General features: G+C 61.1%; 2 protein-coding genes across 2 annotated transcripts in view; one reads left to right on the top strand and one right to left on the bottom strand.

Moving 5' to 3' along the window:
- PGS1 (phosphatidylglycerophosphate synthase 1) overlaps positions 1 to 15,500 on the top strand; it is a 34,989-nt gene extending 19,489 nt beyond the window's left edge. The window contains exons 9-11 of the mRNA XM_025047111.1: positions 6,834 to 6,982; positions 10,977 to 11,105; positions 14,932 to 15,500. Coding sequence (XP_024902879.1) covers positions 6,834 to 6,982; positions 10,977 to 11,096 — 269 coding nt within the window. The 3' untranslated portion in view covers positions 11,097 to 11,105; positions 14,932 to 15,500. The remainder of the gene's footprint in view (positions 1 to 6,833; positions 6,983 to 10,976; positions 11,106 to 14,931) is intronic.
- DNAH17 (dynein axonemal heavy chain 17) overlaps positions 13,560 to 20,675 on the bottom strand; it is a 111,643-nt gene continuing 104,527 nt past the window's right edge. The window contains 6 exon segments of the mRNA XM_025047110.1: positions 13,560 to 15,024; positions 16,186 to 16,411; positions 16,849 to 16,992; positions 17,416 to 17,598; positions 18,535 to 18,717; positions 19,080 to 19,259. Of these exon segments, the coding sequence (XP_024902878.1) occupies positions 14,777 to 15,024; positions 16,186 to 16,411; positions 16,849 to 16,992; positions 17,416 to 17,598; positions 18,535 to 18,717; positions 19,080 to 19,259 (1,164 nt within the window). The 3' untranslated portion in view covers positions 13,560 to 14,776.

Here is a 20,675-nt window from a genome sequence, read left to right as displayed (position 1 = left end):
TGCCCTGCCGTGGGTGGGGCCCTGCGCTCTGGGTTACTGGGGAAGGCCGGGGATCCCAGGGCGAGCGTGAGCGAGAGTGAGAGAGGGTGAGAGTGGGGGCAGAGGCGGGGAGAGGGATTTCTTGTGAGCAGAAAAGACCTCGCCCTACAGCCAGGACCCAGGGGTCAAAGGTGTCAGTCAGTGCTGAACTGAGAGGCGCCCTTATCTGCTCAGTGGCTGTGATCGGTAGTGCGGTCTCAAGTCACCCCCTTTCTGGCTCATCTTTTGTTGGTCACACTTCCCCCAAGGCAGCCTGGGAGACGCAGCCTGGATGGGATGAGCAGGCGGCCCAGCTGGGGACGTGGATTTAGGTGGGTGGGGTGGTGGGCCATCTGCTGTCTTCTGTGCTGGGTGCAAGCGGGGCATGTGTTCAGGTGTGTCTGTCTGGACCCTGGAAAATTCCTGCCGATGGCTGAGGAGCCGGGATCACCGTTCCCTCACTCAAGTTCCTGCAGGACAGGCTTGGGACCGTCTCAGCTCCTGCTCTCAGGGGCCCTCGGGGGAGGAAAGTGAACTGGACACTGTTCACTGCTTCCGAATCCTGCGCCTCCCACAGCATTCCGTTTGTCAGCATGGCACACCCCTGGGCGCCGGGCAGCGAGAGGCTCTGAGGCTGACTGTGCGTTGCACCCACTGGTGGCTCTGTGAGCGTGGCGATGTGAGAAAGCCCTGCTTGGTCCCTGCCCGCAGGAAGCAGACAGGATGAGGGGTGAGAAACGGCTTTCCGCTGGGCGTAACTCCACCGGGCGGCAGGTGCCAGTGGATGATGTTCAGTCTGGTGACAGGAAGTTCCAAGGGCTGGGGTGTATTTAGTGTGTTCGTCTCACACGCACTGTCGGGAAGATGGGCTCCCAGTCCTTGCTGGAAGGACGGTGTGGGGCGACGTGGCTGCGGCTGCAGCAGCGCCGGCTTTGTGCGGCGTGCTGCGTAGAGGCTGCCTCCCTGGCGTGCGGGCTGGTTCCCTAGCGGATTGAACGTACGTCACGTTCTCGTGAATTGAGCTGCTTCAGGGAACCAGAGGGACCGTCCACTGTTTAAAGGCACGTGCTAGAGGCTCCTTTTGCAGCCCGGTTCGTCTGTTTAGTTTTTATTTGGATTTTGGCAAAGATCGCCTATTCAAAATAGTAAGGAGTGTTCTGTGTAAATGTGATTCAGTGGAGAAGTTACCAGACTTGGAGTCTCGGAGCCTGGTTCTCAGGCCAAGTTTATCTTTTCCAAAAGTGGAAGGACCTGGTTCAACTTATGTGTAAAATGAGGCGATGGTCCTGGCTCGCACTCAGGAGAGAAGGGTGACATGTCACGCACGGTGGACAGGCAGCAGGAGGTCTGGGGTACCTTGGCGAGGGGAGGCGTCCCTGTTGCTTTGCTGCTGCTCTCCCAAGGGTCAGTGAAGCCAGAGGCCTGACCTGCGTCTCGGCCTCCGTAGGGGCTGTTGGGGGGCGGGGGTCCACGTTAGACATCGGTCAGCTGGGAACTGTTGTGATTCACAGTGTATCAGTTCCTGGTACCCGGCCCCCGCTTCTCGGTGGGCGTGGTGGGACAGGGCTCTGGGAGCGGGGCTGGCACGGCCCTCTTAATGGAAAGCACCTCGAATGCCACAGGAGATCCACCCAAGTGGACGCTGGGGATCTGCTTCCTTCTCTGCGCCTGCTCTCGTTCACTGTGCAGGTGTCAGGTGCCAGGCACTGTGCTTTGCATCTGGTAGCTCACGTGCTAAAATTTTTTCTTGTGACTGAAAGTTCGTACCCTTTTGTTTATTTGTTTTATTTATTATTTTAAAGACTTAACTTTTCAGAGCAGTTTCAGGCTCACAGCAGCATTGCGAGGATGGAGCTTCCCCAGGACTCCTGCCCCGCAGCTGCTCAGCTTTGGGTGCCGGGGCCCTGGGCGGCGCGTTGGCTACAGCTGACGAACTGACAGATTGTCACCCAGAATCCACGGTTCACGTCCGGGTCCCCTTGGTGGCGTGCTCTCTGGGAAATGAGAAATTGGACGAATGAGAAATGACACGTACCCCCCACTGCGGTGTCACATGGAGTATTTTCTCTGCCCTAAAAACCCTCTGTGCTCTGTCTGTCCCTCCCTCCCCTCCCCTCTCTCCCCGGCCACCACTGATCTCTTTCCTGTCTCCAGAGTCTTGCCTTTTCCAGAACGTCAGATAGTTGGAATCGCAGTGTGTGGCCTCTTCCGAGTGGCGTCCTTCACTTAGGAATGTGCGCTGAGCGTTTCTCTGCGTCTTTTCCTGGTTCAGTGGCTGATTGTGTTTTAACGCTGAACAGTGTTCCGTCGTCCGGATGTCACACAGCCTGTTTATTCATCCCCATCCCTTGCTGTGGGCATCTTGGCAGCTTCCCAGGATTCCTCGTTTACACCTGGTCCTGGTTGAGAGCAGGGTCCCGGGGGCTGGGCGCACAGTGGCTTCGTCAGCACTTCAGAGTGCCGTGTCTGCCGCGTGCCGGCATGCCGACCTCTCAGAAGGCTTCGGGGGCCCACGTGAGTGTGAAGTATGGCAGCCTCCTCCTCACACCGTCTCAGCTCTGGCTCTGTGCAAAGGGTGGGCCCAAGTGCCTTGCTGGGAGCAGGAAGCGCCCAGCTCTCCTGGCCTTGCCCAGCCCTAGCCAGCAGCCCCTTAAGTGGGGCCAAGTCCTCACTGGGGGACACGGCTGCACCTGCAGGCAGGTGTGTCAGGGGGAGGGTCAGAAAGTGAGTTTTGAGTCCTTGACTTTGAATCATCTGGACACAGTGATATTCTATCTCCACAGTGGTGTGTGTGGCTAGGGCGGGGCCGGGCCGTTGGATGAAGAGATTTCTGGCTCATGCTGACAGGAATCTGTTAATGATTGTGAGAATTGTCACTATTTTTACTGCTTTCCCGATAGGCCACTTGGCATAGTGCCCAAAAGAGAACTTGCCGTGGCTGCTGGGGCAGCTCCACCCCATCTTTCCTGGAGCACGCGGGGTAATTTCACTTGGGAACCAGATGTGCAGGTGTGCTCTGGCGGCAGGGCCATGGATTGCCACCTTATACTGACACATGCACCAACTTTGGGGCCTCTTAGAGCGTTTCATGCTATTTTGTGTCAGGATGGGCGGATGCTTATCCATCCCAGGAGAGGACCGAGACATCTTCTGTCCTCTCTTGTTTCACAGGGGTCTGAGAACCCCCTGAGCTTTATTGCAGAATACCGTGGGAGGAGGTGGGGGGCATATGTTTGAATCTGTCTTGGAGCGATGCTCAGAGAAGGTCTCTAACTCAAAGTGTTCACGAGTTTCTGCTTTAGAACCCCAAAGCTTTTTCATGCCTAATTTAATCATTGGTTGTTGGAAGAGGCCATGCTGTTCTCATTTATTTTATTCAAATGTTTATCGAGGGCCTGCCTTATGCCAGGCAGCATTCAAGATATGGGAGTAAGTCCTTGGGAATGAGACACGCTGACTCCCGGTTCTCCTGAGGCCCATGGTTCAGTGGGAGGCGGATGGCAAGCAGGTGAATGTAATGGCAGGAGGAGGGAATCCAGGCTGACAGGATGGGGAGGGCCTCTCTGAGGAGGTGACACGGGGGAACAGAACTGGGAAGCCCTGAGGCCACACTAGGCTTGAAAAGCAGCTCTGGGAGGCTTGGCCAGGAGTGGAGGGAGGAGGGCTGGGAGCGGTGGGCAGTGGGACTGGGAGGTGGCCAGGCCCTTCGGGAACCGGGTCGCCCTGCAGAGTGACGCTGGCCTGGGTGGAGAAGGGCTGGTCGGCGTGAGTCGGGCAGGACCAGGCGCCCCCTTTCTAAAGAGGAGGCCTGGGGCGCAGAGAGGCCGTCCGGTCCAGGGCTGGGAGCAGAGGTCTTGGGACTCCAGTCCAGCCATCCTCTGACCCCTGAAGCCCGAGCACGGCTCCCTGCCCTGAACCGCCCAGGCTCAGTCCTCCTGCTGTGCTCTGGCCTGGAGCCACCCTACTCTGGGCTCCTGGGCAGGCCCGGGGTGGGGAGCTGGGGCTCGATGACAGGTTTCAGGGGGCCTGGGAAGTGTCGTGCTTCCCATGGTGGGTCCTGTGCTGACTGTTCCCGTGTGTACTCGCCAGCATCGGGACCCAAGGGATAAAAGAGCTCGGCAGAGTCTCTCTCTCCCCTGTCCCGGGGACCGGTTCCCAGCTGTCCCCAGGGCACAGAACAGAGCTGAACACTCCTGGCCGGCCTGCGTCAGTCCAGAGGAAACGTTGTCCCCCGTGGGCGTGGGCCCTGTGAAGCCACCCGTCACGCCATTTATGGTCTTTATTTTCTTTTCGTTGGAGAAAAGTGTCAGGACACGTCAGACCGCAGGGAGGTTGGAGGGCTGGTCGCGGGCCTCCCCAGAGTGGTCAGTAGGGTCGACGCGTGTGCGCCTCTTTAATCCCGAGGGCTCACCCGGAGTCCAGCCCGGGCTGCGAGGAGAGAGGAGAGGTACGGGGGAGGCAGAGAGGTGAGAGGTGAGAAGGTGGCCGGGAGGTGAGAAGGACAGGCAGGAGGCGTGTGTCCTGCGTCCCCGGGCCTTGGGGAGGGTGCTGGGAATCTCGTGGTCTTTTTACACGTGAAGCACGGGTATGCCTGCAGGGAGTACGCAAACGGGGACCGTGTATCCGTGACAATAAAGTTTCATTTGGGGCGTGACGGTTAGTCAAAAGGGTTCTGAAAACCTCCTTGCAGGGGTTCAGTGACGAGAGCAGGTTGAGGAGCAGTGGTGCGTGTCGGGGGTTGTCGGGGTCGGGGGAGATGGCCTGCCTGCCTCTGACGGCTGGACCCCTTGGTTGCTTCGTGACAGATCGGTGTCAGGGCAGTTTTTACAAATAAAAAGTACCGGTAGGATCAGGCCCCTCCCCACCAGACCCTGTGGTCCAGGAGCCTTGGACGGACAGGGTGGTATGAGTCTCATCAGCTGGCACCCATGTCAGCCACGTGGGTGTTGGGCCTCTCTCTCTTCCGTTCAGTCTCGCCTGCCGCCTCTGGCTGGACAAGTAGCACTGAGCGGACCCCGTGGGTTTAAGGGGCCGATCTTGGCATTAGAAGACTTGGGACCGTCACAGTAGGTGGCCGAAGCGCTTCCCTTTATTCTGAGGCTGGTGGAGATCTGCCCATGTGTCGCCTTTTCCCTCCCAGCTCCAGGCCCCGTGTGGGGTGGGTGGGCTGGGTGTCAGCCTGGTGTATGCGCACGAGACAGATGCGGCCATCTTGCTTGGAGTGCGTGCCCGCTGCCCTCCTCGTGCTCTCTCGGCGCAGGGTAAGGCTCGCCGTGTGGTTCCTGCACGGCAGCGGCCCAGGGGGACAGTGTAGTTCATTTAGCGCTGCACACAGGCGAGCAGGCGGTGTTGCCACGAGCCCTGTGTGTATGTCGAAGGGTCAGGCACGTTACAGGAACAGGCAGCAGGGCACCGTCATCTCTTACCCAAGCTGTTCTATTTGAGGAGCACGGCGTGTGTCACATGTTGTTGATTCACTGGTGAGGATCATGCATGGCCATGGACCCTTCGAAAGGGTCGCATTGGCAGAGGAGAGACCCGTGTTGAGAGGGAGACGGGGAGGGCATGAGGAGGCTGGCTGCGAGTCGGGGAGCCCTGCACAGGAGCTGGGGACCAACTCCTTGCTGGGCCAAGCGTCCTTGGTGCTCGTGAGGGTGTCACATGCTGCAGAGGCCAGGCGCAGGTCTGGGCCCTGTGGGAGGGAGGGCGGCTAGGGCAGCAGACGTCCTCTGGGGTTGGGAGTGGTCCTTGTGGGAGCAGTTGTTCCAAAGGAACTGGACCGTGCGGGCCAGCACTGCAACTCTGGAGAGGCGACGGGGTGGGGGCCACAGGGTGCAGAGCAGAGGGCCTGCCCGTACTGCGTTCTGCGACGCTTTAGGTTCTGCGAGAATCCGTGACCTTCGTTACAGAGATGTCACCATGGTGTTGTAGAGGTGGCAGGAGTCTAGGGCAAGGAGACACATGGGAACCACGACCACATGGCTGCTCGTGCTGTGCTCTGCCTTGTCTCTGAGTGTGACATCAGCCGGTTCGTTTTCCAGCAGAAAGGGGAGCCGTGTTCTCTGGGGCGGGGCAGACTCGCAGGGCCTCACACATCATCCCTCCCTTGGTCTCTAGTGGACATTGTCCGGCCTAGGAGTCCCCGAACCCCTGGCAGTTGCTTACTTCAGCGCCTTCTGGGCTCCCAGTCCTTTGTGGCACGTTAGAACCTGCAGTAGGGAGAGTGTGTCCCTCAGTAGGAAGGGCACGGCTTGTCCTCCGGTAGACAGAGAATGCAATAACCTGACAAGTGCCTTTGTCACTCCCATATGACAGCCCACATCTGCTGTTCCCAGCCCCCTGTTTTAGCATGGCGGTGGCTTCTTCCTCTTGGTGCTCATAGAAGGACGATGGAGCCACCAGCCAAGTGGGCTGAGCTCCAGTGGCCAGGCTGTGGCCGAGGCAGTTTGGAGAGCAGGGATTAGAGGCCCTGAGCTCTGGGGTGGCAGGGTGGGGGGAGGCCGTTTGGCATGGGGGGGCAGAGCCTAAGCACGGGCATCACCGTGTCCTCTTTAAGGACCTATTTCCTGTCGTGCTTGAGAAGAGGGCCCGCAGCAAGAACAAGGAGCCATCCCCGTGAGCTGCCCGCAGACCGTGGCAGCACCTGGGGCCGCGGAGGGATGCAGGGCCCGGGTCGGCCTGCTCCCCCGGCTTGCTGCGCCTGTGGCCCCCAGTGCCCCGGGTGGGCTGCATCTCCCTTGGGTTGGACTGGGGTGTGGAGTGGCTTCGCAGATGCTGTGCTCACTTCCTGTCTGCACGTCTCCTTTTCCCTGCAGGCCTCTGGCTGTACCTGGCCGGGAGCAGCCTGCCCTGTCTCACGTTGATTGGCTCTCCTAATTTTGGGTACAGGTCAGTCCACCGGGACCTGGAGGCCCAGATCGCCATCGTGACGGAAAACCGGGCCCTGCAGCAGCAGCTTCACCAGGTCGGTCTGGGCGAGTGGGGTGTGCCCGGGTGCTCAGCCCCCCGTGTCCCTGGTTCCCTAAGAGCCATGGCCCTCCGGGGACTGAGAGCAGAGCGAGAAAGAGCTGGAGTCTGCGCCCGCCTGCAGGCGGCGGGAGTGACCGGTGCCGAGAGGAGCCTGCTGCGGGCTGCCCGTTGCAGCCTCATGCCCTCTGCCCGCTGAGCCGCCTCCGGCCAGTGTGGCCGCTTCCTCCCGAGGGCCGCTTCCTGCGAGAGGGGAACAGTGTGTTCTCACGGGGACAGGAACATGGCAGCTCCCAGCCTCTTCCCAGAATGCAGATCCCTGGCGGGCAGCTGGGCCCCCGGGCAGAGGCGCACGCGGGGAGCAGTGTCTGAGGAGAGACAGGAGCTGGAAAGGGAGGCCAGCCCTCAGGGACCGGAGCGCCAGTGCAGAGGGTGGCCCCAGGGACCAAGTGGTCCCAGAGGCTTGACGTCCACGCACAGGCTTCTGTGCCCTTGACTGGCAGTCCTTCTGCACTGATGGTCTGGGTTCTGTTTATTTTGTTCCAGAGTCCTTTCACTGGGTGCTGATCTGGCTTGGGCTGGTTTGGGATTGGATATGCTGGAGGCGGCGGAGAGCAGGCCTGGACGTGCCAGGCCAGGAGCAGGGTCTGGAGGCCGGGCGTGGGCATGGGCTGCCTCTGCGTCCTACCCACGTCTGGGCACGGAGCGTGGGCAAGTCGGGGTCCGTCATCCTTGGGAAGTGCGGGTGTCTCAGAGTTGCGTGGTTTTTTGTGCGCGTCGTGGTGGTGAGGCTGCTTCGCTGCGGCCGTGAGGGAGAGGCGGCACCCTTCCCGCCGGCAGTGGCAGGGGCCTGAGGGGAGACCTGTCGCTCTGGCTGGCTCGCCCGTTGGTGTGCGACGACCGAGCGCAGGTGGCCCTCCGAGGACCCTCCTCTCCGGCCCCCTGGAAGAGACTTTCCAGAGCGCGTGACTGGGTCTGCGCTCGGGCGTTTGGAAGTTGGGAGAGCGGCCTCATTCCGAGCTCGGGCCGGAGGGTCACGGGGTCAGGGACCCTGAGCCCCATGCTGCTGGGTGGCTGGCGACCACCGTCAGGTCCAGAGAAGCAGGGGAGGAACGCAGCGGTGGCTTGCTTCCCGAGGGGCCCGCCCGGTCTCGGCCCTCCCTGCTCGCTGGCCAGGCTCGCCCTGCCGAGCGTAGAGAGAAACAGAAAGCTGCTGGACTTTCGTAGAGCTCTCGTGTGAAGGTCTGTCACGGCAGCCATGGACTTTCAAGAACGTGAGCACAGTACCCGTGTCTGGACGCTAGGAGACACTTACAACAAAGCTCGTCCATGGACGGTCGCAGCTTCCCCCCGAGTCACGGGAATACAGATAACCCCGCTGCAGGCCAGGCCTTGAGGCCTCGGCCGGTGGCTGGAGCTTTTCTTCTCCAGCGGTCGGGAATTCTTGTTGCGAAATCATTGGAGCCTTTGTTGACGGAGGAGGAAATGGTCACGGCCTTGTCCCTGGGATCTGCCTCCTGCGATCTGGGAATGTCGTCTGACTGAGTGGGGCCTTGGTGCCGGGAAGGGCTTCATGACCAGGGGCGAGAGGAAGTGGCAGCGGTCATGCTCTGGGTGGCCAGCGGTCGAATCTGATCCGCTCAGCAGGTTTCTGGCTAAAGCCAGGCTTCCAGCAAATGACTGAGGGAGCCCCCGCAGCCGAGGTCCCTGCAGGGGACGCTGGCCTCGCAGCCAGACTGGCGTGCCGGGTGCGGGCCTGCAGCTTCGTCTCCTGGCCTGCCGCCTCGTCGCAGAGAGCTGGGTCTCCAGACGCCTCGTCTCTGAGGCTCTGCCCCCGTCAGGGCAGTCCTTGGTGCGAACTTGGCCTAGACAGGGCAAGGTCTCCGTGGACCTGGGCTGACTGCGGGGAGCAGGTCCCCCAGGCCTGCGCCCAGGGCCCTGGTGCTGGCCGCTCTCCTCCACCTCTGTAGTAAGGGGACTGAACCCACATCCTGGTATTGAGAAAAGCTTGGCGGGTTGTGGTTAGGAGCTGCTTTCCCAAATGACATACTTGAGATGTTTTCTCTTTCTTCCCAAACCTGAATCCCAGGGGCTCTTGGTGTGGGAGAGTGGCAGCTCCTGCCCACTGCAAGCTGCAGTCCCCCCCCACCCCCCGCCCCATTCCTTAGAGGCATTTTGACTTCTGTGCCTTTGAGATGCACAGAGTTCTAGAGAGTTCCTCCAGTGTGCTGACATACTGGGAGTGTAGCCCCGCCTCTAGAGGGTGCCGTGTGGGGCCCGATCCTGGGACGGCCCCCCTCACAACCTCCCCACAGCCCAGAAAGTCCCGGGAACCCCGGTGCCCAGGCGCCTGCTCCCAGAAGCCGCCCTGGAGCCCTCCTTGGGATGCGGGGAAGGGCCCCATGCGGGCCTCGTGGGACCGGCAACGGGAGATATTTTTGTCAGAACCTGAAGCCCCTCCCTCCACTTAGCACAGACAATGAAACTGAACGCTTCCTGGTTTTGTTCAGAGAACACGGTTTACCACTTGTGACCCCAGAAAGACTCCCTCGAATAGCATTGTGACCCCCGTCAGCTGACTTCCTCCTCCATGCCTGTTGTGGAGTCTGGGAGGAAACTTAAGTGTTTCTGGTAATTTAATTGAAATCTTGGCTGCGTATTCATGTGAAAACATAGAGCTGGAGCCAGTCTGTGGAGACTTGGGCAAACCAGCCCCTTGAGACCGAGGCTGGCTCCTCCGTCAGGCACACTGGCCAGGGACTGGGTCCCTTGCAGCAGCAGCTGGGAGTCCAGTGGGTCAGAGTGGAACAGGACAGTCCCCTGGATCGGGAGCGCCGCCTGCCCCAGGCCCCAGGGCGCGGGGTTCCCGGCCATGGAGCCAGCACCAGAAACAGGCAGGGGGGGCAGGAGACACGCGCCGGGAGAGGCTGGGGACCGCTCTGCAATGCCCCGGCGGGCGCGGTGTCCTCCATCCCCTCCCACTGGGTCCGGCGAGCCCGCGGGGAGCTCCATCCAGCGTTCGCCCTGGCGCTGCTGGTCCTGCAGTGGACAGAGCGTTTCCGTAGCCATTGCCGCTGGGTCCTCATGGTGGTGTGGGGTGGTCGGGATTTTGTAGCTAAGGGGACAGAGGGCCCAGAGACGGCCGTCCCTGACGAAAGGGAGCAGCGTGGGGAGGACACGTTTACGAGGGATGGTTTCTCCTGCAGCGATTCCAGACGCAGTTTATGACAGGGCTTAGTCAGCGTTTCTTAACTCGTTTTTGGATACGAACGTAATAAACGTCCATCGTAAGCATTAAGAAAGTGAGCAGAACCTCGGCCGCGCATCCAGAGCTGAGCCCCGAGATCATCTCACCCCGTGTCATTCTGCGCGCGTGCGGACAGGCGTGGCTCGCTCGCTTTCTGGTGGAGTCGGGGTCAGCGGTAGAGTCTCATGTCTTCGTCTTCAGTTTAACACGTTGTGCACTTTCCCACGTTATTAACAAACGCTTTTCTAGAATGCTCACCTCGTGGTGAGTGTCGGCTCGTCATATGGGTTGATTCTGTTTCATTAGCTGTGGGACATTTAGGTGGTTTCCAGTATTTTCCCTGGTATAAATGTCGCTATGATTAATATCAGTGTCAGAAATCTGAAAGCATGGTTATTTTCTTGAAATAAACTCTTGCAAGTTGAGCTTGAGGCTTCGGAGACCTGTTGCTAGCTTGCCCCCCGCAGAGATGGCTGGTGTGCCACCAGCGGTGTGCCGATTTGAGAGAAGAAAGACTTCTTGTTTAAAAGTAATGACTAATGTGCAGGACCTCACTTAGCGAGGGCAGACGTTTCTTCAGCTCTCAGTCGCCTGTTCCATGTGCGTCTGGGTCTTAAAAGTTGAGGACCACGGGCATCCTGGCTTTCCGAGGGAATGTTCTAGCGGGGTGGCGTGTGCGGCCTGGCCTCCCGCCCGGCACCGCTGTCTGGCGGCCGCCCTGACTCCTGTCGTCCCTCTCCCTCAGGAGCAGGAGCAGCTCTACCTGAGGTCAGGTGCCGTGTCCGCCGCCACCTTCGAGCAGCCGAGTCGGCAGGTGAAGCTGTGGGTGAAGCTGGTGACTCCGCTGATTAAGAACTTCTTCTGAGGATGACAGGTGCCACCTTTAGTGCCCACCCCGTGCGGTTCCCCAGCAGGAGTGCCCAGGCTCTTGCCCATCCGTGGGTCGCTTAGGAGTACTGTCTCTCTCGGGTCGGGGACACTTATCATCGAAGTGTCTGAAGCCTGATGCTAAACTGGGCAGCCCTTTCACCTTTCGTCACGTGCCCTCTCCACAAGTCCCGGGTCGCTGTGCTGGGCTCCGTGTCATGGAGTGCCCGTCTGCCCCACTGGCCCTGGGGCAAGGGCCCAGTGGCCGTGGGGACACAGAGGCAGAGTCTGTATGCCCCCCGGGGCTGCGCACGTGGCTTGGCGGCAGCAGTGGTCGGGAGGGTTCTGGCTTGCTGCCCGGGCCGGCGGCTCGCCGGGGTGGGGGAGTGTGGCCCAGACGCTGGGGCGGGGCCTCCACCCCGACATTTCTGGGAGGTGCCCTTACGGAGGTGCCCCGTTCTCCGTGCGGGATGCCTCTGCCCACCCACGGGGAGCCCGCCACTGGCACCAGAGGCTGCCTCTCTGCCCCGCGAGTAGGCGCAGCCTGAACGTCCCTCACTGTCCGGACACCAGGGGGTGCGGCTGCCGTTAGACGGGGTGCCTCTCCCGAGTGGCTGTCTGTGTTCCAGATCCCCTCAGACACTGACCTCACCCACAGAGGGCCCCAGACGGGGTCAGTCTTCCGGGGTCCTCCGGCGGGGCTGTCCAGCCCTCACGGGGTGGGGGATGGGGATGGTTGTGGGGAGGGGCGCATCTTTCAGTATCAGACTCCTCGTTTGCAATGTGGGTTCCCTTGGGCCCCCTAAAACATACTCTTAAAAAAAGCCCACAAAAAACTCCAAACATTATACCAGCATCACACCTGATTCAAACGTTAGCAAGAATGGCTCATCGTCCTCAAATACCCAGAACCCTGTTCACAACTCCAATTGTCTAGTATTTTTTATTTTCTTCTAATTTTTTGATGCGTTTGACTAGAGGTCTCTCTAAGTTCCACACCTGGTGATTGGTGACATGTCACCTGAGACTCATTTAATCCATAGGGGTCTCTGGTTTTTTTTCCCTTACAGTTTATCTGTTGAAGAATTAATCTCATTTTTATTGGATCTTCTCAAAGCTTTTTGTGTCACCTCACAGCAGGGCATCTTTAAAACGCATCGCTGGTATTTATAAAACCACTGCCCCATCTCTGCGTTGGCAGCTTGAACCTTGCACAGAGAAAAAAGCCCTTCCAGGAGAAGGCTCGGCCCGGGCGTGGCAGCCTGTCCTCCGGGGAGTGAGGTTAGGGCCACCCCTGCACGTGGCCTCTGGAAGCAGCTTTACTCTTCTCTCTCGCATGGGCTGGTGGCTCTGACAGTCACCTTCAGGGTCCTTGAAGGCTGCGGCTGGCCTGGCCCCCAGGGGCTTGCCGTGTGCATGGGGCAGCTGGGGCAGCTCCGGCGCCAAGAGCATCTGCAGTCCCGCTCGCCACCCCTGCCGCCGACACGCAGCCTGCAGGGCTCAGCGGAGTGTGGCCAGGGCCGCGCTGCCCCCGTAACACTGTTTGCCTTCTAACTAGTTATTAAATTGTCCTGTGGGACAGTCAGACCGGAGAAGCCAAAAGAATGTGCCAGGGCACTGGGTTTCTGTTTGGAGAGAGGCTCCCGGCAAACACTTTTTTTGTGGGACCAGAGTAAACACTCCCCCAGCCTGGCTGAGCTGTCCCGCCCGCTCTCTCTATCTCTGCCGATTATCTGCGAGACACGCCCCCAAACCACCGCCCCGCCCCCCGCCCCTTCTCTGCCTGGCCGAGGGCAGGTGCGCAGTGGTGCCCGGCCTCCCCGCACCTCCACGTGCACAGCCGGTCGTGCCAGTCGCTGTTTCCCCGTGCTGGACTGCAGCCCCGAGCTGAGCCGTCTCTTGGAAAGTCCGGAGGCGGTTCCTTCACCCACCCACAGCGTGTGCTGCCGAATAAGTGACCGGTTCAGGCTCCGATGGCAGAACTGGAAACCTTTCCATTTTGCGGTTATCGCCGGGGATCGGAAATGAGTTGCCTGGTGGCCACTGGTTGTTTTATCTCCTCCTTTGCCAGGAGTGACGCTCCTGTCCCTCGGGCCTGGACACAAAGGGCTGCAGTGACCCCTTCTGGCCAGCATAGGTGGTTGCCGGGCGGCCAGTCTCCTGCCTTCCTGGCTGCAGCCCGATGGGCACAGGGAGCAGGGGTGAGGGACGTTTGTCCTCCTTCCCCCTCTCAGCCCTGCGGGGTCCCAGGCTGGCTGCGACTTAGCCTCAGATTTAGGGCTTCCAGGTCCTTTTCTTCTCCCATGGTTTGGGTGAGAATTCTCAGAAAAAAAGTTTTCACAAAACTATAGGATCGAGGGGGGACTCAGAGCACAGCTTGGCGTCCCTCGGGGCTGCCTTGCCTCGGCGTTAGCACCCAGGGGGCCAGCCCATGGGCCCCTCTGGAGTCCGTGCCCGCCGTTTCCCAGCCCGGCTCCTCCTCTTGCCTGCATCCCAATGCCTGGGCCAGCCTCAGATGCTAAGATGTCCTGTGTCACTGTGGCATGGGGCTCGCTGGTCTCACTCTGGTGGCAGATAGAAACCCCCCCGTTACCCGTCAGACCAGGCCCGGGTGGCCTTGGCATCAGCACCACAGCAGCCACCTCTGCCCTCGGGGCAGGAGCCCACGGAGTGAGGAGGGACGAGCAGGGACCTTCCCCGCTGGCCACGTCGTGCAGTAGGCTGTGCACGCTTGTGAATCGTGTCCTGTTGGGCACGATTGTTTTCCTAAGTCCTGTTCCCCTGCACAGGTTCAGAGGCCTGAAGCAGACAGGCCGAGGGACTTGCCCAGGGGACAGGGTGCTAGGCTTGCAGCGCTTGTCCCCGCGTCGCAGACCGCTGGTTTGGAATCGGTTTCCTGCACTGCCACAGGGCCCGGCCCCCCTGCCAGCCCCACGTGGCGAATTAGGCTGCTGGAGGCAGGCAGCAGTGCCGCCCCAGGAAACGGGCTCATGGCCCGGGCAGTCCTTTGTGGAAGCCTGTGGCCTCCCAGCACGCACACATCTACGCTGGTCCCCAAATCCATGGTCATGTGCCTGGTCCTCAGCAATTTCAGGAAGTGGGCAGTTGATGGGGAGGCACTATGGCTACATGGAGACGGTGCCTCTGGAGCACTTTGTGGGGAGCGCTTCCAGAATCGAGCACGGTTCTCTGTCCTCGAGAGAAGGGGTGATGCTTTAGGGGACTGCGTGGAGGTGGCAGCTCCTGTCCAGAGTGCCCTGTCCCCTCAGTGGGTTGTTGGCCAAAGGGTGGGATCGCCGCTCCCTAACCCTGCATGCTGCCTGCGGGAGGTAAGGATTTGGGGTTGTTCCTGGGACACTTGCCTCCGCTGCTGGGAATTGGGCCCTCGTCCCCAAGCCTGTGGCAGGCCCCTGGTGGCCATCAGGAGCCAAGCTGAAGGGCGACTCAGGTGAATCAGATGGCAAAACTCAGTAACTTCATCACTTTAATCCAGCCCGAGCCCCCGCTTGCACGCTGCCCCCCACCCTCCGGCTAGTCTGGACGCACACGGTTATGATGTGCCTTGATTATTCAGGGGGTGGCGGCAGACCCCAGTTCCTGTGAGGGTCAGCACTCCCCGCGGGCAGGCTCCTGACTGTGTCTGCAGCTGCGTAGGGCTGGGGTCGGGGCCAGGGGCCTCTAGACCTGCAGGAGCAGCGCCACGGCCGCCAGGACCCACTTCGCCGCCTTCTCTTTGGTCTTCAAGTTGAAGGTCCAGACGTAGGTGGGGCCGCGGATGCGCGTTTTGTACACAGGACACTCATACATGTTCTTGGTCTCCATGCGGTCCACAGGGATGGCCTTGACGAAGATGACGGGCATGGCTGGCGTCAGCTCCTTCAGCCGCGCTTCGGCGATGACCCCGGTCTGGGTGTCCCAGCGAGCTCCTGCAGGGACAGTGCCGCAGTGAGGGCCGGCATGGCCCGGAAGCGACAGGAGCCCGGCCTTGATCCCCACCTCTGCAGAGACAGGTTGGTGCCCGAGTCCGCCGGCTCGGCTCCGCCCCCGGAGAGCTCAGGCCAGGTGCCGGGGCTGGACTGGCACAGGGATGCTGACGATGGACTCGCACACGGGGACCGGGCGGTAATGAGGCGCTGCCGTGTGCCGCGGCCCGCCGGCTCCATGTTGCATTCGTGGGGTTTCAGCGCCATCCGCCAGCCTTCCTAGCTCACTCCACTTTATGACTCCACTAAGTAGCAGCAGGAGGCGGGGCCTGTGTGCACACGCGCAGTGTGACTCTGCGTCCTCACGCACGTGCGACTGCTGTCTGCTCTAACTGGGCTGCTCTTGTTTCTACTCATCCTATTTAATGACGTTAATGTTTCCTGTCTAATTTCAAAATAAACATGGGGATGGCTGCTGCTGTGCTTGTCTTTGGTGATGTGGGAACTGGGGGGCCCCGAGCTTTCACTGGCCAAGCCCTGACACACAGCCCCCCCCCCTCAATAAGGGGTGATGTTGCTTGCTGAGTAGGACAGAGGTCTGTGGTGAGTGGCTGGCACTCAGCTCAGTGGGCTAAGGAAATGCCTTCTCCGGTGTGGGATAGGGGTCGGCATACGGGCCTCTGCCCCCAGCTGCTCGCTCCTGGCCCCTCGGACAGCCTGGCATCGGGTGCAGACAAGGTGGGCAGGCACCGCCCTCCCCTGCAGCCTGTGCCCGGGGTGGCAGGCAGCAGCTCCAACAGGAGCTCTGGCCGGGGGGCGGGCCTGGACCCTGGCCTCGCTCACTAGTGCACATCTCTGCTGGGCTCCCTGCCCAGGGCTTGGGAGGGCTGACTCCCTTGTCACCATGGAACAGTGGAACCCACGTCTGGGGGTGAGCCGGCCACTTCAGCCAAGCAGGGCCAGGCCGTGCTTCCGCCTCCTCCAGACCTCTGGCTGAGTAGACGCTCAGAACCCTGTCACCCGTCTCCAGTCAGCTGCCCACTGCGAGCCCACGTGGCCGCCTGGCCCCTCACGGCATGCACAGCCTGTTCCCGCCAAGAGCTAGTCTCTCCTCCAGCGGAGCAGGACAGTTCTGGAAGTTTCTGTGGCCCAGCGCCCTCTGACCTTCCATGAAGAGCCCGTACACGTAGGAGCCCTCTCGCGGGGGCGCAGTCATGTCCTCCCGGGTCTTCTTGGTCACTTCCACGGACAGACACATCTTGTCTAGCGGCCATTCGTTCTTCCTGGCCATGGACTGCATGATGGCCGTGAGGAAGGACTGGGGGTTGAAGAAGCCGGCCAGCCACACGGTGGTGGGGAGGGCGAAGTCGGTCGTCCAGGCCTCCAGCTCCTGGAAGGACACACGAGTGGGGTCACGCGGGGACCCTGTGTGCCCCCCGCAGAGCGCGGCCCACCTCGCAGGCGGCTGAGGCCTGGCTACCGGGCTGCCTCCATTTTAAGTGAGGGGACGGGAGGGGAAGGGCCGAGGAGGGGTGGCTGAGCGTTTGAAGAGAAGAGGCTTCCGCCTGTGGCAGGTGGCGCGCTGATGGTGTCGCTTGAGCGCCTGGGCTCTGGGGACAGCTCGCTCTGTGGCTGGAAGCTGCCGTGTTCTTCCTTTAGGAGGAAGTGCCTGTGTTGTCAGGCGTCTCTGTGGCGTGGATCTGGCCCTTCCAGCCCTGCTCTGACAAAGGCCAGGCCAGCGGGGCCTCCAGGCCTCTGGCGGGGACTCAGGGCCACGTTCCTGCAGGCTCTGGGGGTGGGGCACGCTGAGCCCTGGGCTGTCCTTACCCTGATGCGGAGCAGCAGGTCGGCGTACCAGGCCGCCAGGCCCATCATGGAGGGGTAGGCCCGGGCCACCCACGTGTCGGGCACGGTGTCATAGAACAGAGCCGTGGAGAGGTCTTCCATGTCAGTCGTGATGGTCAGTTCCCCCTGAGGGACATAGACGGGTGCTTGGGGGCCAGGCTGTGCCATGCGGCACGGATGTAGACCTGGTCAGTCATGGGCCCTGTCTGCCCTGATCTCAGCAAGGTGGCGGAGCACCCACCCGCCTGCCCCGTGAGCTCTCGTGGAAGTGCAGTCCGACACAGCATGGGGCCTCTGCACATGCCTGAGGTGGCCACGCCAGCGCCTCCTGCAAGGAACGGTCTGGGTGGCCTCCCTCTCCTGTCCTGGAGCACCCACGACCCCAGCCTGGGGGTGGAGGGGGGGCAGTGGCGTGCAATGCTGAGGGCCAGGGCACCCGGTGGGCTGGGTGGCTGGTTGGTTTTGCAGATGAGGTAGTGCGCCAGCCCGCAGCGGCCAGCCTGCGTCCCGAGCCGCATCCCCGGGGCCCAGCTCACCCGTTTTTCTTACCTTCAGCCCCAAGTTCAACTCCTTGAGTGAACGGCGCATTTCGTTGGTTAGGATGTTCATGCGTTCACATTCTTGGAAGGCGACCACCACGTAGGGGGTCTTTTCGGCCGCCTTGGCCATGATCTCGGCCATGTTGAATGTCTCTGGGATCTTCTCGAGGACCTCATCCAGCACGGCCTTCACCTGGAAGTCAGTCCCCAGCCAGCCGCGTCACTGCACCTGCACCCACCAGCCTGCCCCTCGGTGCCAGGGACCCCACCCCGGGCATTTACAGCCCGAATCTGGGAGCAAAGACGAGTAGAGGTGCCCGGAAGACGGGGTCTTGCTGCTGCGACCACATGTCTGATGAGGGGAAGGGAGCCTTGGCCAAGAGGCTCTGTTTGAGTGTTCTCGTCCCATTGTCAAGGCCGTATGGCTGTGGCCAGGGGAACATCAGGCCACCCTAGCCTAGTACCTTCAGATGTCCCTGAATGCGGCTTCCATCCCCCAGTCAGCTCACCCGATGGTGGTGGGATTCTGACTTCGTCTTCCACGTGGACTGCCCGTAGGGACTGTCTCACAGAGGGGCCCGCACGTGGTCGGCGCACTGCCGGCCCAGCAGTAGACTTCTGGTCTCAGTCATTAGACCAAGAGAAGTTCACGGGCCTAAGATCCCCGAGGGTCTTCAATTACGAATTTGGCCTCTTTACTGCGAAGCCTAACACTTAGCTAATTTTTCACAGAATTTGTCCAGAGTAGATTTACAAAGTGCAAAGGTGCCAGTGCCTCCTGAGGTGGCAGAGGTCACCCAGACAGGTGAGGACTTTTTAAGTGCTCTTCACCTTTCTGGAGGCTGCTTTGAGTGTCAGCAGGACTGCCCACTGCCACCATCCACGCTCTGGAGGAACAGTCCCCATGGGGCCAGACCATCCTGGGAGGGCCACGGGTCCAGGGCTCGAAGGGCAGCCCGCGGGTGCTCGGCGGGTAAAGCCGGAGGCCGCCGCACTCCCCGAGGACCCCGCCCTGGAGGTGGGACGCGAGTGTGGCCGCTGACAGGTTTCGAGGTGCGCTCTGCGACCCCGGGTCCTGGGCCCTGCCCTCCCGCTGGCCCGGGGTGGGTGGGGGGTGGGCGAGCCCTGCCTTCTCCTCACGGGACACTCCGGCACCCGCTCCCGAGTCGCTCTCTTTGGGCTGCATCTCCAAGACCGTGCGGAACAGCTTCTCCGAGGTGACCGTCAAAAAGCCAATCTCTGCATTGGGGTGCAGGCCGTACAGGTAGGGACTCTCGGGGGGCAGGTTCTCGTCGATGTACTCGTGGTAGCCCTGGTCAAGGATGGCTGGTCAGGCCATGGGCAGAGCTGTGCCCACGGGGATGCTCTCACCGGAACCACCGCCCGTGTCTCGCCCCCTGCATGGGCCCCCTGGCCCCCCGACCACGCCCTGGGCCTGCCCCCTTTGCTCCCCAGCTACTCAAAGGACGACTCTGTCCCCCCTCCCCAGAGGCTGCCTTTCAGACCCTCTGATTTGGGTTCCTCGGCTTCTTGCTCAATTATCGATGTTCCATTTGTGACTCGAGGCTCTCACGAGGGAGCCGGGCCACGGCGTCATTAACCTTTGTGACCCCTGTGTCACAGAGCGAGCTCATGTTTCCTTGACGGCCGTCCCTGAGAGGCAGTTCTTTTCACCTTGTAATCTAGGTTGGGGGGGATCTGGAACCCCGGGGCCAGCTGGATCTCTCCCTCCAGCATCTCCGCCCTGATGTACTCCACCAGGTACGTCCTGCAGAGCCGGCGGTCCCAGTCATCCGTGATGTGGCCGCCGTACATGATTTCACCAAAAAGGTAGCGGAGATCGTCCCAAGGCACCTTCAGAGGACAGAGGCAGTGAGGGTCGGTGCGCCCTGCCCCTGTCTGTACTGGCGGCGGGCACCAGCCCCTCCACAGCAGCTGCCTCCAGCCACCCCCTCCCCGCACCCCACCGCCGTTCCTCGGGGGGGAGCCTGACTCGGGTGGCAGGGGACAGCCCCGGGCCCTCTGTCCGCAGCCTTCTCTCTGTACTTTGTGACTTCGCCAGAGCCCTCTGCCGGTACCCCAAACTCCACAGGTCCCCTCTCCAGCCCCAAGTTGCCCCCTCTGCCTGTTCCTCCCTTTGCTGTCACGCTCGGAGACGTGAAGCCATCTGTGACTTTCCCTCCACTGCCCACTTTCAACAAAAGCAGCTGAATTCTACACGGACTGGGTTTCGACTCTTGGTACCAGTCAGGCAGATCGTCACGTGGGTCTTCCTTCTGACCCCACGGACAGCACGCTGGGTCCGTGTCCCCTTGCGCAGCCCTCCGCCCCAGCTCCGCCGCAGGCAGGTAGCTCGCCCGGCCAGACCTTGGGCTCCTGGGGCTCAGGGAGCAAAGAGTGAATTCGGCCTGGCCGTCCAGGGCCCACCGGCAGGCCCAGCGAGCTAACTCGCCAGTCCGTCTGCTGCCGTGTCTCGAGCTCGTCCCACGCTCAGCCACTCCGACTGCTCTTTCTTCCTCCCGGGGTCACACGTGCCAGGCTGGCATGCCCGCTCCCCCCAGCCACCACTGCCCCGATGGCTTGTCCTCCGAGGCCGGCTCCTCCGAGGCTGGGCCTCCCCTGCAAGGCCAGGCACTCGTCCCTCCCGCTTTCACGCCCCTCGCACGGAGCGGCTCCTCCTGCACAGCGCTGTCCCACAGACGTCACGGGAGCCACGAAGGATAGCCACATGTCATTTCAAATTTTCTAGCAGCCGCATAAGCGAAGTGAAAAGTTCATTCCAAAGGCATCAGTGTAAAGATTCTTAATAAAGCATTTTACATTCTGGGGGTTTTTGGCACCTAGCTGTGGAATTCCAGCGCGGTTTAGACCCCCGGTTGGACGTGGTGGTTGTGGCTGGGGGCGGGTGGCGGCACTGGGCAGCGCAGGCCTGGGGCCTCACCGCATGCGCTCGGCCACCACCTCCTTTGCTTGCGTGTGACCGTGGCCCTCTCAGGGCGAGGTGGACAGTTAGGTCACAGAACTCCCAGTGCCTCAAGCAGCTGATCACCGAGTGCTGGCAAAGGACAGCTCGCTCGTTGAGCAAGAACTCGTTGACTCGTCAGCTGACCGATTGGATTTTGACTGAGAATGTTAATATTTTCTAAATTATCGTTTTGTGGCGGCCAGTTATCTTGGGTACGTGCTGAACTGCTGTTTCGGCATTGTACTGATTTTTTGGGGGAATGCGTTGTTTCTCCTGCAGGGCAGGGCGAGCCCACCCCACCCCAC

This window comes from Pteropus alecto, unplaced genomic scaffold, assembly GCF_000325575.1.
Source record: "Pteropus alecto unplaced genomic scaffold, ASM32557v1 scaffold134, whole genome shotgun sequence".
In the NCBI taxonomy this organism is placed as follows: domain Eukaryota; kingdom Metazoa; phylum Chordata; class Mammalia; order Chiroptera; family Pteropodidae; genus Pteropus; species Pteropus alecto.
The sequence above is the reverse complement of the archived record's forward strand: the minus strand, read 5'-3'. Positions and strand labels throughout refer to the sequence as shown.